The sequence below is a fragment of the Alligator sinensis genome, unplaced genomic scaffold (genome assembly GCF_000455745.1).
Source record: "Alligator sinensis unplaced genomic scaffold, ASM45574v1 scaffold393_1, whole genome shotgun sequence".
Classification (NCBI taxonomy): Eukaryota; Metazoa; Chordata; order Crocodylia; family Alligatoridae; genus Alligator; species Alligator sinensis.
This window is the reverse complement of record NW_005842292.1, coordinates 21,450-40,126: the sequence shown is the minus strand read 5'-3', so window position 1 is coordinate 40,126 and position 18,677 is coordinate 21,450. Positions and strand designations below refer to the sequence as shown.

The window sequence follows — 18,677 nt, the reverse complement described above, 5'->3', positions numbered from 1 at the left end:
GGGAAGCAGCAGACTTGCCGGGCTAAGGGGTCGGGGTGGCAGATTGGCCCCTCAGTCCCCCTCAGGAGGGAGTCTCCCACAACAAACACCTTACGTTTTGTCTTGGGGAGAGCAGGGGCAGTAGCTGCAGTTGGGACCATGTTGCCTGTGGGGGCCGGCAACTCAGCAGGCTCTGCTGGGGCAGCAAGAGGTGCGTACCTGTTGCTCAGTTCTGGAGTTCCTTTATGTCAGCTAAAGATCTAACCCAGTGTGTCCAATCTTTTGGCCCCACAGGTCAGATTAGCAGTGCCAGGCCAGTTTGCAGGCCTGATCTGGTCCATGGGCCTAATCCAGCTGTGCAGGGCCAGCCCAGCTGGGGCCCAATTCCATTACACAGGGCTTGGAAAGTTGGTGATGAGGGCAGGGTGGCAGTGTTAACTGCCACTGCTCACCCACTGCCAAGTTTCTGGACGCATGAGAGCCCCACAAGCCAGATGACATGTCTCCACAAGCCAGATCTGGCCTGCAGGCTGGCGGGGTGAGCACTTCTGACTTATCCTCCTATTTTTCCAGAGCAGTCAGAGTTTTCATTTTGAGTTTATTACAATTCTTGGTAACTATAGATGTTCATTTTAAATTAAAACTGAGGATAATCTCAACTAATAAATATATACAGTCAAAAAAATTAACCATGTTCATGATGGCAAACACCAGTTCTGCCAACTGGCAGAAAACAGAAAAGCCTGGGGAACCATATCACAACTATCCAGGGATCCTTTCATTTGCTGTTTATGAAGTGGCAGACTAATGCCACCACTATCTGTTCAGATTTTAAATGCATTATTTTCTTGTTATAATTGAACTGCATGGCATTTTAACCGATTCCTCAGCAGCCTCAGCACCATGAGAGAGGGTCCTATATAATATTAAAATATTAATTGTTATTCTATCAGCATCTTAACTTACTAGAAAAATAGCTTGAGTGCAGTCTACTTAATAAGAGGTTGCAGTTCTGTGAATAGCACCAAACATCAGGTCAGTGCTGATAAGTGCAGAAGAAGTGAGTTTCTACATCCCAGCACTAGTTGGAAGGGGGGAATCCCTAAGAGAAAACAGATATGAAAGGAAGGAAGCAAACCCAATAACCCCTGCAGACTATATGCATTATAATATTATCACTGGTGAAGTTATTGTTTCTGATAACCTTAAGAAAGCTCTTCATGTGGTTTGTTAAGTCGTATCAGAAAATCTTGCATTGATTCCAGAACATGAAATACTGTCCTTTTTAAAATGTAAACACAACCTTTGGGAAATTGCAGATAGCTGCAGATCCTCTTCAGATATTTCCTCTGTGACAACGAGCCATATCGTTCACAGATAAATTTTTTCTACATGTCTGTAAAAAGACTCTGCTAATGAAAATATTAACCACATGAAGGTAAGGATTTGATCTTGCTGTCCAACATGTGGTGTGCAGAGCTCGAGAAATCAGCCATTTGGGCACATCATCACTAGTTGATGTTTTAAGACATGCAAAGGGCATTTTGTAGGTTTGGGGTACAAATGCATTTGAATTGCAGAACGCCCAATTTCTCTCTTTCAATATCCAATTGAAGACTACAAAAGAGAAATTATTTCTGACTGTACTGTCTACATTTCTCAATAAGAAAATAAGATCTCAAATGTAAAATTATGAACCAGGCTCACTTTTGGCATAAGTAAGTATAATTCCATTAAATCAGTGCACTGTTCATGCACACGCTGGGACTGAATAGTCCCTAATAAATACAAAACTAAATAACAGGCATAAGCAGCATTGTTCACTGAGTTGATTTTACGTCACTTTAAACAAGAAATTATTGATGCTGATAATGTCAGGTGCTGGAGTAGGTTTACAAACACTGAAAAGGGGTTAAGAAGCAAATTATATTCATAGTACTATAATTCTATACAAAATAAAAAACAGAGATGATAACAACACTTTCTTATATGCTGAAGGAAAGTTTTTATACTTACATTTTACACTTTTTCCATCAATACCTCATATAATAACACAACATTTAAGCCAAATACTTAAATGTGCACAAAGGACAATACAGTCCTAGACAAAAACTACTTCAAAATGTATTTAAAAGTAAGCACATATCTATAACTTGAAGGTACAGGCATGGCTGTTATGCTGTAATTACCCCCAAATTATTACAAATTCAGAAAATTCAGAATTAAGCGTAGATGTTTTGAAATAAGATGGCATGCCATTACGTTCTGGACACCTAGACATCCAGATTTGGTCATCTAAAATGCAATTTTGGACACAAGTCCCCCCAAAAAAACATTTATACATAGGGTGTTATTTTATTCCTCTGTGTGTAGCCCTACACACCTGGACAACTACGTACATGGCCACACTGGTTGTATGCTCTGGTAGTAGAGTATGAGTGAGTGATGCCCCCTAAGAAGCTGAGTAGGGTACTCAGTTGGAAAGCTGGAGGTCCTGGGCCCTTGCCCCCAGTAAGGTAGATGCTTCCCCTGCACTATCCTCCATCCTTTTTTTTTTCCCAGTGCCTATTCTAGTGGCTCAACTTGAAAAGGAGTGTCGGGGAAAAAAGTGAGTAAGGGCATGAATAATGGCTGACCTGTGGTATGGTGATGGTTAGAGTGCTGTGCTAGGAAAAGCATCCCTGGTTCAACCCTCCTTTGGGGGCTAGGACCTCCAGTTTCCCAGGTGAGTGCCCTACCCACTGAGTTATAGGGCAAAAGACACAGCTTTTTCTGCTCCTAAGTCCAGCAGTCATGGGCTTTGAAGTTCCATTTCTGGATGTCTAAGGCTGCTAGGCATCCACAAAGAGGAATTATGCTCGTTACTGTGTAGGTGTGCCCATCCATCAGGTGGGTAGAGCTGCACCCCCACACTAGAATGCCACAAGTGAGCTGGGACTCATCCTAACCATCAGGCAGGTGTCCATAATTGGTGGTCTAGGTGCCCAGAAAAGAATAGAAGGCTACCCAAAAGACAAGCATATGGAAATTCATAAGTAAAGCACTAAAAACAGCCTCAACTCTGCTCTTTAGAAATGAAATGCAATGATCCCACACTATAAGTAGTGCATAAAGTATTTCTATCCCGGATTTATATATTTTTTTCCTTTTCTTTTTTTTGGCACATGGTATCACTACAGTGTGGATCTAAGATTGTATAGACACCATAAACGTCCATTTGACAACTTAAACCAGAAGTACTCGACTTTTTGGTCCCATGGGCCAGATAAGAGGCACAGTGCCAGTCTGTGGGCTGGATCGGGCCCCACGTGCCTGGACCAGGCCCCGTGCTGTTCAGCCCTGTGCACCCAGATCAGGCTTGGCAATGCCTCTACCAGCCCCTGTGTACCTGGATTGCCCCAATGCCGCATCTAGCTGGCCCTTGTGTGCCCAAATTGGCCTTGCACCACTTCCACCCAGCCCTGCGTATCCAGATGAGGTCCTGTGCTACCTCTACTCACCTCCATGAACCTGATCTAGCCTGTGGGGCTCCCAACAGGTCTGGAAATTTGGCAGCAGGGGAGCCTTGCAGGCCATATGACATGGCTACACAGGCTGAATCTGTCCTGGGACTGAAGGTTAAGCACCTCTTAATGATTCAATTTTCTGAAAGTTTAACAAAGCATAGTATTTCCTGGATTTACGATACCTGTTCCCAGCTAACTACACCATCATTATAAAGTTTTAACTACTAAATTTCTGATATATATACACAATTGGAGTTAAGGTTATATACACATATACATACATATATACACATATATACACACACACACACATCCTTAACTCCAATTTAACATAGCTTTCACTTCAGAGTTTCTTTGCTCTTTTTTTAAATTATTAAAAAATTCATATATGAACATTAAACTCTGTGACTGAGGAGGTCCCTTCCAGTCCTATATTCCCAAGAAAGGGACAAACCGCACCAAGTTTACACCTGGCACAGTTTATGTTGCCTGAAACACCGAGGGCAGCAAAGACAAAGCTATACCTTTTCCCTATTCCCTCATATCCGCCTGCCTTGGGAGAAAGTAGTTACAACGTGGAGCATATATCCACTCCCCTGTTCCCACGGGTGATGAGGATGGACAACCCAGAGACATCAGGACACCCATTAGTACTCGTCACAATCTATCATATGAACCTCTACACAGGTAGGCCTGATCCTGCATTATATTATGCCAGTTTTATACTGGTATGACTCTAGCAAAGTCAATATAGCACCATGGATGTTAGAAATGGATATAAAAGAACAGACTCAGATCCCATTATATTTAACGCATCCCACTAAAAGGGCTACCAAGTATTGGACAATTATATATTCCATGGCCAAATTTTCACCTCAAGTACACTTGCAAAATCCCAGTAAAGTTAAGCGAGTCACATTGGTGTAATTGAAGGTATAATTTGGCTCCATATGTCCTGCAATATATAGGCACAAAAAAGGCTTAAGTTACAGCAAGGAGGCCAAGTACAGAGTCAGCTTTTTTTCCCCTACATTTTCTTGCTTTCTTTGATTTTAAATCACTCAAAGAGTTACCTAAGCATATGGTCAAATTCATCACTAGGGCTAGATATAGACAGTCACAAAGCCCGAGGCTGAATCGGTTCAATCTTTGCCGGTTAATCTAAACTGCACAGATTAAATTGAAACAGAAGTGAACAGACATTTCCCTTTGATTCAGGAAATGCAGCCATATGCCTGCAGTGGCTCAGGTCAGAAGCCAGGGGGCAGGAGGGGGGCGCTAGAGCACAGCTCTTTGGCTGTGTGTTCACTTTTCTCTTCCCGCTGCCCCTGAGGTCTCTGGGATTTTCAGTCCAGAATTACAGCAGCAGGACTCTGCAGGGTTGCTCATCACTTCCTCTTCCCGCTTACAGGGGCCTCTGAGATTTGTAGTCCACAGTCGCAGCCAGCAGTAAGTTTGAGCAGGGGAAGGGGTGTTTAACCCCCCTCCCTGGCCCCAGACCCAAGCCAGGGTTTGCCTGGGGTGGGGCAGAGCAGTCCCCCCCCACCCCCCCGCAGACTGGGCATCCTCAGCTGGGCTTGCCCCCCCCACCCCTTTGTCAGCCAGTTTTCACTGCCTCAGCTAGGGAGCAGAGGGGCAGGGCCAGCCCCGCTCTCTCAAGCAGACAGCAGAGCCTAGGCCAGGGCTGCAAAGCATGCTGGGATGCTGGGGGAGGGCTGTGATTTAACTTGAACCAGGAAGGGATCTGGAACAGAAGTTTCATAAGCCAGCTTGGCCCAAATCAGTTAACTACATTCAACCAGTTTTATCTTAGACCAGTTTCAAAATGGCTAAAACTGGTTTATGTGCACTGAGCTTCTGTTCTGTTACAGGTGTAAACCAGTTTCTGATCACTTAAACCAGTTTGTGTGTAACTTCTGTCCCTAGCCTAGAACGCCCTTAAAAGTCAAAATAGCATCATACCATCAGATGCCAAAGAGCTCAAAGTCATCTTGAATGTATTGTAGAGCAATACAAAATATTCTCCACTGGAATCAAGAATCATATATAAATATCATTTCTGTATTTAGCTCTTACAAGTGACACATACTTAAACAATGCAAGCTTTTGGAGTTCACATGCTGGCGCTATCCTTTTCATATACCGCAGCAGCAAGCAGCTACACAATCTCTTGCTCACCAAGCCACTAGTCTTCACTAGAAACAATTATCCCCTTTATTCCACAATTTGGATTAAATTCTCATAGCAACATATAGATGTAACCCTCTGAATAAAGATTTTTTTTAATTCCTTTTTTTTTTTTTATTTCATAAAGTGAAATTATGGTGCCTTCAATATTAGCCTCCTTCAAACCTTATTTGCATTCAAGAGGCTGCCAGTTGGGTAAAGTTTCTACTCCTTAAATAATTCTGTTTCCCAGCAACCTGCATTCTGTTGCCACGGAGAAACCCTGTGGAGAGCTACCTCAGTTATCAGGCCCGCCGCAGTCCTGAGGGGGGTATAGCTTTGTGCAGCATTGCTTCATGCCAGTGCACACATCTGAGTGTGAGAAGAATGCTAAGTAGTCGCTCAGGAGCTCCAGGGACTGGAATGAGGGTTTATTGTAGCGGGTTTGCTGATGAATGACGTCGCTCTTTGTGTTACGCTGTACTTCGAGGTGATAAGGAAGTGCAGGTTTTTCAGCGATGCAGCATTATCTTGGGAGCTGCATTTGACAGCCAGTTCTGCAGTTCTGCAAACATCTCCCTTTGGTTTTGAATTCACTGAGGACTGCGTGTGCATGTTTGACTGTTTGTCCCGGTTCCAGCTGCCAAATATAGAATGCACGCAAAGTTTTAGGTTGGCATGTTTCTTGAAGTAGAAATTGTGAAATTCTAACATTTTGTGTGCATTTGGCAGCTGAAAAACAGGCAGAACGTCATATGGACACATGCACACAGTCCTTTGTAGATTAAAAGTCTACCCGGCATATTTGCTGAACTGCAGAGCCAGATGCCAAATGCGAAACGCACACAGAGCTTTAGGATTTCAAAACTTTTGTTCTCTAGGAAGCATCTTCAAAAACGTAACGGTAACAGCGGGCTAAAAAGTCGTTCCTTTTTGCCCATGTCACTACAATTCTTAGTAAGTTTTCATAGTCCATATATTTGGCCTGAGAACCAAGCTATTTATTTAATGTTTAGCTACTAATGCCAGGGGAAATGAAAAGGACTAACAGAAAAGGGAAAGGTAAGAAATGCATGGCATGCAGGCTTCTATTGTAACTATTCTTTTCAAAGTAATTACTTTCATGCATACTCTGTCCAGATATTTCAGCCAGTCTGGGATTTAAAGTAATAAATAATTACTTAGAATAAGGAAGCTGAGCAAATAAATGTAGTGTTGCTCTCCATCCTTGCTGGTTTGAATCTCAGCACACTTGTTCAAACAAATGAAAAAAGTAATATGTTTATAAACTGATAGATCAAAAGTATACTAAGTTAGTGCCCTAACTTGGTTTTTTAGAATGAAGAGATAAGTAATTCCCTCTTCTCTCAACTGGAAAAGAAAACTGAAACTTGAGAAATGCAATACTACATAGCATTATGAATTTGCTACTCACTATATCGTACCAAATTGTCGGTCTTATAAGATATATCTTTCCCTTTTTTACCTATATTTGGGTACAGTCTGCAATAAGAATAAGGTTTCAGTTAACTTTTTACAGCTAAAAAAAAAGATAAAAGAAAGATCATGAAGCTAAAAAATAATAATTCTACTGAATCTTATGCTTCCTACAAAGCTGTTTTATTTGCATGACTCATCCCCACATAGGATTCCACATACTGGCCATAGTGCACTGAATTTCACCATACTATATCTTCTCAACAGGGTTGTGCAAAGCATTTCTCAGATACATGCCACAGGGTTAACAGATTCTACACATGCATACATACACACCCCACCCCTCCTTGGAAGAAATATCGAACACTTTTCATTGTCTTAATTTTGCTCACATTTTCCTGACAGTGTTATGAGGGGAAAAAACACTGTATCCATTCATACTTAATTCAGCAGTTCCATTACAAAATCTTACATTTTATATAACTTAACAAATTGTCACAATTGCAATGCCAACCTATTAAAAATTCCCTAGGTAGCAAAAGGGTATAAATGTTTAGGCACTAGAAACAAATTGAGGACCAGATTTTGCTCTTTATTACAGCCACTTGCTACTCCTGAAATAGTACAAAGCATGTCATAAAGCATTAAATGGGCAGCTGGAAAGTCCCCTGGTATGTACAAACCTAAAATGGCATACAGCCTACACCACCTTCTTCAGCACCACAACCTTGGTAGGAAAATCTGGAGATTTAAGAGGGTATGGTCAAAGTTCACTGAGCTCCAGCAAGCCCTGCCAGCATAATGGCATAACACAGGGTAAATTAAAGCAACCCTGATGACTGCCATGCATTCACTTTCCCGCCTCTCAGGTGCACTGCACAGAGCACTGCCTTACATTTCCAAATGTCTATTTAATCAAAAATGGGGACGTATTATAATTTATCAGGCACCCACATTTGAAAACTGAGCTTTCTGCATTTTCAGCAGCTGATTTAGATAAATATTACAGCATCGCCTGTGTTCTGGGGATACCAGCTGTCTATGAACTGCAAAGGCTCTCTATTGCATGAATTGACTGAAGAAATAATGTGAAGTTTCCCAATATTTAACTATCAATATTGAATCAAACAAGATCCTGCTGACTACTTTTTACATCTGCCACGGACAAGGGAAAAGGCAGAGCAGCACTTTATAAAAGTAGCCCAAACTTAGCAATCAACAAGATAATGTTGTCCATATTTTGAGAAGGCAAAAAAGTTTAATGGGAATGGAAAATCCCTTATAACAAGTAGAGATAAGAATAAAACAAATCCCACTATCTATAAAATGTTATTGCTATTTTTCTGCCATTAATTTACCCTACAACCTGTTCAGAAGCTATTAAGGCTCAAATGATATCCATCAACATGCATCTCTACAAATTAACCAAATGGTAGAGGAATGTTATTTCTAAATGGACACCATTTTCCTAAAGTCATTTCATTTGAAAATTCCTTATGAAAAAAATTAAATAGATAAAACAACTGCACTAACTGGAACTGACCCCTGTGCAATTTTGAAACCATGCAGCTGATCAGTAAACCATGAGGTCTGAATTTTCTTGTGGCTCCAATGCTCCTGTAGCAATACAAGTGTAGCAAAACCACTGCAACTTTCATCCTGTTTCATTCAAGATTAAAGTTACAGTAATTTAGCTCATTTCTATCAATGTAAGGAAACAAAGAGGCAAGGTACAACTGAGCAGTATGTCCATCCCTGTTTGGAACAATAAAAAGTTACCCCTCCCCATAGTTAGACAAGGTAATTTAAAGTCCTTTGTTAACACTAAAGATGTAAATATTGTTTAAAAATTATCTGTTTAACCTCCTCTAATTATATCAGTTAAACGGTTAACTGATAACACAGCCGCTTACCCCTCTCCCTCTCCTCCTCCTTCCTCCCTCCCTCCTACCTGCCCTGCTGCCTTCCGGTTCCTGCTGGGGCACCACGCATCTTCCCTCCCCCCACTTCCCTGCCCTAAACAGTAACTGGTAAGCTAATCAGTTATCACTGGGCTTATTGGTTAAATGGTTAATCATTTAACTTTTCACATGCTTAGTTAACACCAGGCATGAATTAGAAAGGTCTCTCACACAAATAGCAAGAAAGATTCCCTGATCAAAAAGGAACAAAAAAATCTAAAAGAGCTTAAAGAGAAGGAAAGAAACTGTACTGCAGAAACAGCACATGGTTGATTAGACACAGGGCGCATCTACATGTGCACATTTCCTGCACAGTAACTGAAATGACTGAGCAGCAACCGACAACCACTGCACAGTACAGGCAGCACCTACACACGCACGCCTGTACTGTGCAGTAAATATGGCGACTTATGCCAACTTGGGTGTAAATTTTATGCCCGATTAGTTACTGTACAGTAACGTATGTGTAGATGCCTTACTGTGCAGTAACACTGTGTGTGGACTAATTTATTCCCAAGTCGGTCCACATACAGCGTTACTGCACTTTAACACCTGCACATGTAGATGCCAGCGTAAACCTGCTTACTGCTCAGTAACTTACTGCGCAGTAAATGCACATGTAGATGTGCCAACAGTTCTGTGTTTTATTGTATAAGGAAATGAGTAAACTGTCTTTCTGTATGAATCTGCAATCAATTTGTCCCAAATATCACGTATTTGCTCTAACAGCATCAATGTAATGGGTGCTGAAATACATATGCTAGCTTCACACACAAGAAAGGACCAACCATAAGGCGAGCCTCAACCTCTACCCAAATCCCCATACACCATGCCTCTTCACCTCACTCTTCTCCAAGGCTGATGCTTGTCTCTGTGGCATCCTGCAAGCAAGGATTTTGATCCAAAGATCAATTCATAGCTTCATACTCCTTAGAACAGCAGTCACCAACCTTTGAAGGCTGTGGGCCAGAGTGACCCAGTTCAGGTTAGAACTGGACAGAGTGCAGACAGCATCAGGAAAGCATCTGCCAAAGCCCTGTGTAAGCAGGCCAGATTCAGCCTATGGGCCACAGGTTACCAACCCCTGATTTAGAAAATGCATGGAGGGCCTCTGTCACAGAGCACTTAGGTGCCCGGCTCCTGTAAAGAGTGGAAACTGCTAAGGAAAGAACCCTAGCAGTGAGTGGGTAGCCCCAGCTGCTGGTTACCAGGGCAACCAGAGTGAGCTAGCAGCCCATACCTGCAAAAGGTCAGCTGACCGGAAGGGGCAGGGCCTGGCCTACATATAAACCCCAGGCCTGAGGCCAGGAGGGCAGTTCCCTACCAGCAACCAAGGGGGAAGGAGCTCTCCCAGAGCAGCCAAAGGGGACAGGCCTGACTGCAGAAGCAGCTTGTGATACTGTCAAGGGATGGAGTATTCCCCGGTATGGTTTGAATGGTGTTATAGCCAGGCGACTTGGATTTATGTTATAGCCTAGGGGCTTGGGTTTTGTTTGCTGTTTAAGACCGGTGGTTTGGGTGAAGCTATTAGGGGAAGGAGGAGGCCTCATTAGGGGCCCCAGGCAGTGTGGGGACCCCAGTGCCGGAGAGGGCGCAGCTTTTGCAGTGAACCGGCCCTGGTGCCAGAGAGGGCGCAGCTTTTGGGGTGCACCAACCCTGGCACCGGAGAGGGTGCAGCACGAGACAGGGCTGCGGAGGGCCCAAGCACCAGGGAAGGCGCAGCATGACAGGGCTGCGGAGGGCCCAGGGAGGACCAGGGAACCAAATTATAAGGCCTAGACCAAACAAAGTCAGTTCCATCTGCGAGGCTTGGGCTGCAGCGTAGGGAAGGACCGGAGGCGGAGGGGGGAGGGAAGGAACGGAGCCGCAGATAGCGCCCCCTGGCATAGGGGCAGGAAATGGGCAGCCTTCCGCTTAATTACATCTATTAATCAATTAACAACAAGGCATGGCAGGAAAGAAGGTGGGCGGTTGGCCTATAACAGGTGGGAGGGGCCACCAGTAGACGGACCCCAAAGAGGCACCCCTGTTACAGCCTCCAAATCCTGGATTCTCTTGGGCAACTTCCCTATAGCCCTGTAACAAGCTGTACTCAAAGGATCTGAAGCTTTTCTTGAAAGAGAGAGAACAAAACAATTTAATCCTATTGTCTCTTGAGCACAGTATGTCAGACTGAGAAATTAATTCTAAGCGTAATTAGAATTCAGTAAGAATGCTTCTAATATCTTCATTTAATATATTATTTACCTTTTTAGCAGTAAAACAACAGTCAACCTGAAATCTGATTAGTGCAGAAAGACTTAAATATAGGTTCAGGTGCTGAACCTATGCTTAATTAACTCTATTAATTTTTGTCCACTGGCAATCTTTTTTTCTTGGTTTCTGAAAGGCCCAGAGAAGCAATAGGAAAACTGATTAATTATTATACATAACCCACAACAACAAAACTGCCCTTAACAAGTGCTAATAAATACTCAAAATAAAATGAAATAAAACTAAAAATAAATCCTTTAATTTACAGTAAATCTTAATAAGTGAATATTTCAAGAAAGAGGTGCTATTTTTAAGTTGGTTGTATTCCTTTAAACATTTTATTTTAATGTCTGAAAGTAGGTTTAAAACATGTTGATGACCAGGAAAGTTCAAATGGAAAAAAAAAAAAAAAAGATACCTCATTACTATATACTTCTTCATCAGGATAGACTCTGCTCTCATTCTGGTTACTATAAAACCAAGCTATACAACTGACCTCAACCACATTAATCCAGGCTTACACAGCTGTAAGTGATAGCACAATTTTATATACTGGTTCTACTTTAACAATGAATTTGGCCCTGAAAAGTCACATCTGGACACTACTATTTCTCGTACAGACTACCTAAAAATCAGAGTCCTATTAGGCCAGATGCTGAAGATAACATACAAAATTTGACTATATACAATACTGCTAACTGCCCTGGCTTAATGATACTGGTTCAACTTTGTATGTGGATACTTCTATATCAATTTAAACTTCGCCTGCATCAGTTTAGCCAGATTCTGTTAAATAAATCCAGAAGAAGACTGACTCTGATAAAATGTGGGGGCTGTGTGAATAACGAGCTAAACAGAAGTGAGCCCCTAGCTGAAATGGATGATCTGATCCTTGGATGTATACATAAGAAAATACTAGGTAGGAGTAGGGCACTGTATTTGGCACTAGTGTGACCAAAACTGCAATAAAGGGTCTAGTTCTGATGTCCACAATTCAAGAAGGATATTGATTAACTGCAGAAGTTTCATAGAAAAGCCACAAGGTTCATAAAAGGTTTGAAAAGCATACCTTATACTGACAGACTTAAAGAGCTCTATCAGTTTAAGTTCTTTTTTAAAAAAGAAGGTTAAGGAGCAATTTGATTACAGACTGTAAGTACCTCATGTAGAACAGAACTTTGAAATGAGGGCTCTTCAGTCTAGCAGATAAACATATAACAAGATCCAATGGCTAAAATCAGTCCATATTTTAAAGGGTTAGTATAATAAAGTCATTGGAACAAATTACCAAAAGTTGTGGTGGCTTGAATATTTTTGTGAACGATTCTAATGCAAACCAGGATTAATAGAGGGGAAGCCAATGTCCTCTTCTTTACAAAGAAAGGTAGTTGGCATATAGTCTCAAGGCAGCCAGGGCAGATTTGCGCCTTATAGACCAGGGGTGAGTAATTATTTTGGGTACTGGGCCACTTAATGAGTTTTGGTGAGCTGCACACAAAGTAGTTCAGAAAATATCATCATTTTAACAAATTATAGATAAAAAACAAAAGCTATACTAAAAACCAAATATCTACTATAACCTATTTTAATTTTATTTCAAAAAGTAACTTTTGTCCTGATTTATGGTTTTTTTTAGTAGTGTATATAGTGGTGACTGAATAATAGCTCAATATAAAGTCTTGCTCTTGTATACTGGAATGGAGGGGGTACGTGGGGGTGTGGGAGGAGTAAGCATGTTTGGGGGGCTGCCCACACCTTAGGTCCCAGGAGCCGGCCAGGGGTGGGGGAGACATAGAGGGCAGGGGGTCGTGCAGCAGAGCTTGCCCAGGCGGTGGAGGTGTGGTTCAGGCCCCCATCCACCCCATGGCTGCCCTCGCAGTGCTCCACATGGGGCCAGCACTGCCTGCAGCATGCTCCCACCCACACCTGCCGACAGTCCCAGCCCTGGCCAGCATGCACAGCTTCCTGACAGGCCTGCTCCTGGTACAGCCCCAGCTGCCCAAATATTACGCAGCTCCCAGCACCTCCAACAGCTCCTCCTCCTCTCTTGTTGCACCACTCCAGGCTGAAAGTAGCCTGGGGAAACGGTGGTAGCAGCCATGGGAATGCATGCCGGGCACCACACACCCCGACAGGTGCGGGGGTGGGGAGGAGCTACAGCAGGGTGGCTTCTTCCCCAGCACACAGGGCTCCAGCTCCAGCTCCCAGCCACCTTTTATGCACTGAGCTGCCCATAGGTGGCTACTCATGCCGAGTGGGTGGAAGGCAGCCTGGAGCTGGAGCCCCGCACACTGGGGCAGGAGCTGCCTGACTGCAGCTTCCTCCCTGCCTAGTTAGGCATGTGGCACCCAGCACATATCCCCATGGCCACTTCCCTGAGCTACCTGCTACCCAGAGCGGCGCAGCAGGGGCAGGAGGAGGAGCTGCTGGAGGTGGGAAGAGCCGAGCAGAACCTGGAGGGCTGCAGCCACACCAGGAGCAGCCCCTCCAGGAAGAAAGATACAGACTAGATGGTCAGTGGTGCCTTCCATCCTTACAATTTATTGGTATTAAATCAACAAACCCACGGAAGTAAAGTTAACCCAAAGCAGGTTTAAACCACTGCAGCATATCCTGTTTAGCATTATGCCACTAGCTAAACCAGATAGTCCCTACCACAAAGAGTTGATTTAGATAGACCAGATAAAGGATGGGAAAAAGAAAATTCCCAGACGGGGACCTGAAACAGAAAGATCACACACAAGCAACCTCTGGGAAGCAGCAATCAAACCCTGAGCTAAGGTTCAAACTGGAAAGTGAAGCTGATGGGAAGTGAAGTCGCTTCCTCATAAGACTCATGTTTAACATTCAATCAAGTTTAATTAGTAAATTTAACTAGCAGATGTAACATTTTCTCTATTCATCATGTACTAACATTTCTGTAAACTATAGATGACTTGACCTTTCTGATGAAGTGGTTAAAACTCTCCAAAAGCTAGTATGATGATTCAACAGAAGTAAAAACATCATTTTTTCAAGATGAACAAATCAGAATCGGTTACATAGATGAACAAAAAAACAACCACAATAAAAGTTTATCTAAACAGAGATTCATATGAGAGTCGCACCCCAATGTGGAGCCTTCATATCATCTCCTCTCCTTATCTCCAGCAGCGCTTCCTATGCTACGTCCCTGGAGCATGCAAAGGGAGAGAAAAATGAAGTTGGATTTAACACCCTGGTGTCCTGGGAATGAAGTACTACCCCTCCATCCTACATCACAGATTATAGATGAGGCAAGTGTGATGACTGTAGAGAGACAGAACCAAAGAACCGGCATGAGACTGCAAACAAGTTGCCCACTAAAAACCTCCTATTATTATAAATGCATAGCTGCAGGTCTGACAAAAGGCTATGCACTTACCTGTATTTGCAAGACTTCTCATAGGTGCCCTGAAACTGACTGTTTGAAAAGGATGGTAGTCCGTTCCAGGTCTGCTAAAACCATGGTACTGAGAGCACTGTGCCATTTAGGAGGGGGTGAAAAGCACCAAGGGGGTGAAAAGCACCTTGTTCAAATTTGCGGATTACACTAAGATGTGCGGAGAAGTGGGCATGCTAGAAGAGAGGGACAGGCTACAACTAGATCTGGACAGGCTACAGAGGTGGGCAGATAATAATAGGATGTGTTTCAACACTGAGAAGTGCAAGGTACTGCACCTGGGGAGGAAGAACCAGCAGCACACCTACACACTGGGGAACTCCCTTTTCATCAGTGCAGAGGCAGAAAAGGATCTCGGAGTCATTATTGATGCCACAATGAACATGGGCTGACAGTGTGGGGACGCAGTCAGGAAGGCTAACTGCGCCTTGTCATGCATCCACAGATGCATCACAGGCAGGTCCAAGGAGGTGATTCCCCCCCCATGCAACATTGGTCAGGCCACCGTTGGAGTACCGTGTCCAGTCCTGGGTGCCGCACTTCAGGAGGGATGTGGACAGCATGGAGAGGGTCCAGAGGAGGCCACCCGCATGATCGGGGGCAGCAGGGCAGGCCCTACGAGGGGAGGCTACAGGACCTGAACCTGTTCAGCCTCCACAAGAGAGGGCTGAGAGGGGATCTGGTGGCTGCCTATAAATTTGCCAAGGGGGACCAGCAGGCAATGGGAGAGTCCCTGTTCCCCCGAACACTACCGGGGGTAACAAGGAACAACGGCCATATGTTGACTGAGAGTAGATTCAGACTAGACATCAGGAGGCATTGTTTCACAGTCAGGGCGGCTAGGGGCTGGAACCAACTTCCAAAGGCAGTGGTGCATGCTCCTACCCTGGGGGTCTTCAAAAGGAGGCTAGACAATCACCTAGCCAAGGTCATTTGATCCCAGCATCCTTTCCTGCCCATGGCAGGGGGTTAGACTAGATGATCTGATTAGGTCCCTTCTGATCCTACCAACTATGAAACTATAAGGAGCGTTGCTTACCCTGTCAATGCTGTGGTATAACAGCCCTGAAACTTGACTTGCTCCCTTCATATTAGAAGCATCCCTGTGACAGCTGCTTCCCCTTCATTGTTCCTGGTACAATAGCAATACAGCAGACAGTGAGGCTGAAAAATCCTATGCACTTAAGCAGTGTATGCAGTTGATTAATATGCAGATAACCAGTTGCTTACAGTATAAGCAACAGGCACGACATTTGGACTAGCATTGTGTTACACAGTTAAGCATATTATATTTAAAGCAGATACATATATAAGTAGATTACCTGATACATACATGGACTGATCAAGCTGAAGAAGCAAAAGATTTCTACCCAGGACCCAATGATCCTAGACACTAATATAACTGATACATGACACATGCACCTACATGCAGGCGCGCACACGCACAGAATCTAAGTTGTAACTTTTCATCAACATTTGATGCACTATAACAATGGAAGTAAATTTTAAAAACAATGTTCTATCAGCGAACGTAGAAGTAGATATTTAATTTTACCCTGGACACAGCTTTACTTTATAGCAAACTGTAAAAGAAATTCTTACGGAACTGATTTTCAGAACCAAATTTCAGTTGCTCCACTGTAGGAAATGAAAATGGCAAAATGTCTTCAATTTCCTAGACTGAGAAATGTATTGACAATCAAATATATGCAAGTGAATTAAAGCCAGAACTAGCTAAAAACTTACAAAGGCTTACATGACAGGTCGTAGGAGAAACTTTAGAAATATGTGAAATGTCAGTTACAATACGATTTCATAAACCTGTCACAGTCTGCGCGGTTTTGAAAGAGAAGGAAATCTGAGGCAGCAGCACTCCTCTTGATTTCACCATTCCTTGTGACAAAATAGAATGAAACTGAAATGTATTTTTTTTAGAATTAGTTTCAGTTGCTAGGTTGTGTCAGAATGTTTTTGTGAGTAGATTAGAGGTGAAAACATTGATTAACTAACCTTGTAAAGCATCATATTTATCTCCAAGCACCAGTGACGCCTACAAACTACACCATTTGTGCAGCACACTCAGAATATGCAACAAGAAACTTTTCACAAAAAAATTCCTGTACAAACAAGTTTCGGTCACTTCACAGAAATTAGTTTAATACGCTGCACTGTTTGAAGGTTTGATCCGGGATCTTGCTCACTTCATGGCCTAGATTAGTAAAATCCTCAACACAGAAAAAAAACCATAGACATGACAGTCTATGTTTTGATGTACTCAGGTCTCACACAGTTCTTACAAAGCAGGTTCTGGGAGTTAAAAGCAAAAAATAGGCTTGCTTCTCACCTAGAAACGATCCAGGAGCCCCTTTGTGGGGGAATGGGAATATATGATAGAGAACGACTGCCAAACCAACAGGATTTACACATCAAAAGACCAACAAAACTCAGTTTTCAGTAGAACCTGGTGAAATACAACTTTCAATGAAGAATATCTACGAGCACCTTCTGCAGCCTATTAAGGTCAAACTGGCCACATCTACACAAGACACTGACTGCGCAGCTGTTAACTGTGTAACACAATGCTAGTTGTTACTGCGCGCTCATTTAGTACTTGTTTATCCACAAGTACTAAATGTATAGTATACACAAGTACTAAATGACTGTGCAGCAGTAGCCTTGCATCACACTTCCTGCCATGTGACTCTACTGCGCAGTCAGTGTCTCATGTAGATACGGCCACGGTGAGTTATATTTTGATCCAGGAATTTGGCCTGTGTAAACATGAAATGCTCAAGTGTTTAATTTCTGCCTCATTGCTAGATGATTTAACGTCTTATTTTAGCTTTTACAGTCCTTTGTAGGCTCAGGCTATGAGGGCACAGGTACCAGGTTACGCCTGAGGTACAAAATCATAGAGGGCTGGGTCACATGATTTTACTCTGGATAAAATGAGGGAGTTTTCTGTACCATCCCGTACAAATTCACTGAATGCTTCTGCCAAATTACAGTGTAAAAAACTGGGGCGGGGGGTGGAAACTGGCCCAGCAGCTGTCTTGTCCAGGCCACTTTAAATGTGCCCGGGCAGCCTGGACTGGCCTGTTTCTCCAAGTGCTCCTCTACCCACGCTTCACAGCGACCCTCCAACATTGCTTGTGTTAATGAATATAATAGTAGTATAATTGCTTGTGTTAATCAATATAATGGTTATTATTATTATTCCTTGTGCTGATTCACATAATGTTGTTATTATTGCTCGTGTTAATGAATATAATGTTATTATTGTTATTATGACTATGATTGCTTGTGCCAATTGTATAATTAATTACAACATAGGGGGACAGGAAGAGGAGAGTGAAAAACTTCCTTGGCTCAGTGCTGCTCCCTGTGGAAAAGTCAAGTTAGATCTGCCCCTTTAGTCCTGGCATCCCAGCACCGCACTCAAGAAAGGCCATAACAGGCCCCTCTCCCCGCACTGGGGCCTGCGAGGCTCCCCAATGTGCCCTTGCCAGCGAAGGGGCAGCTAGCCTCAGGGACCTCAACTGCGCACGCGCACACGCCAGGCCGTCCTCCCCGGAGCCGGCAAGGCTCCGGGCGCATGCGCACAACCTGTGACATGAAGCGGGAGGGAAGGGAGAGCAGCGTGCATGCGCCCCAGACTTCCAGGAGGGAAGAACACGCAGTGCGCTTGCGCACGCCCTGAAGCGCCCTCCCCCCGCTCCCCTCCCTGTGACATCACTCCCCCCTCTCCATTCCCCCCCTCTCCCTTCTCCGCGGCCGCCCCTACCGGAGACCCGGATCCGGTCGCTGCGCCCGGGCGGGGCCTCTTCCCTGCCGGGCAGCTTGGAGGCTGAGTCTCCCATGGCGCCCAGGAGCGTGCGGAGGAAGCGGCGGGGCGCAGCGGTCATCGCCCTCCGGCTGCGGCCCTGACGGGGGGGAGGGTCGAAGGCCGTTGGG

General features: G+C 43.8%; 1 protein-coding gene across 2 annotated transcripts in view; it reads right to left on the bottom strand.

Annotated features, from left to right (window-relative positions):
- MSRA (methionine sulfoxide reductase A) overlaps positions 1 to 18,671 on the bottom strand; it is a 472,177-nt gene extending 453,506 nt beyond the window's left edge. For both annotated transcript variants that reach the window (XM_006028148.3, XM_025209513.1), the window contains exon 1: positions 18,508 to 18,671. In XM_006028148.3, coding sequence (XP_006028210.1) covers positions 18,508 to 18,628 — 121 coding nt within the window. In that variant the 5' untranslated portion in view covers positions 18,629 to 18,671. The remainder of the gene's footprint in view (positions 1 to 18,507) is intronic.
- Positions 18,672 to 18,677: the final 6 nt, after the last annotated feature.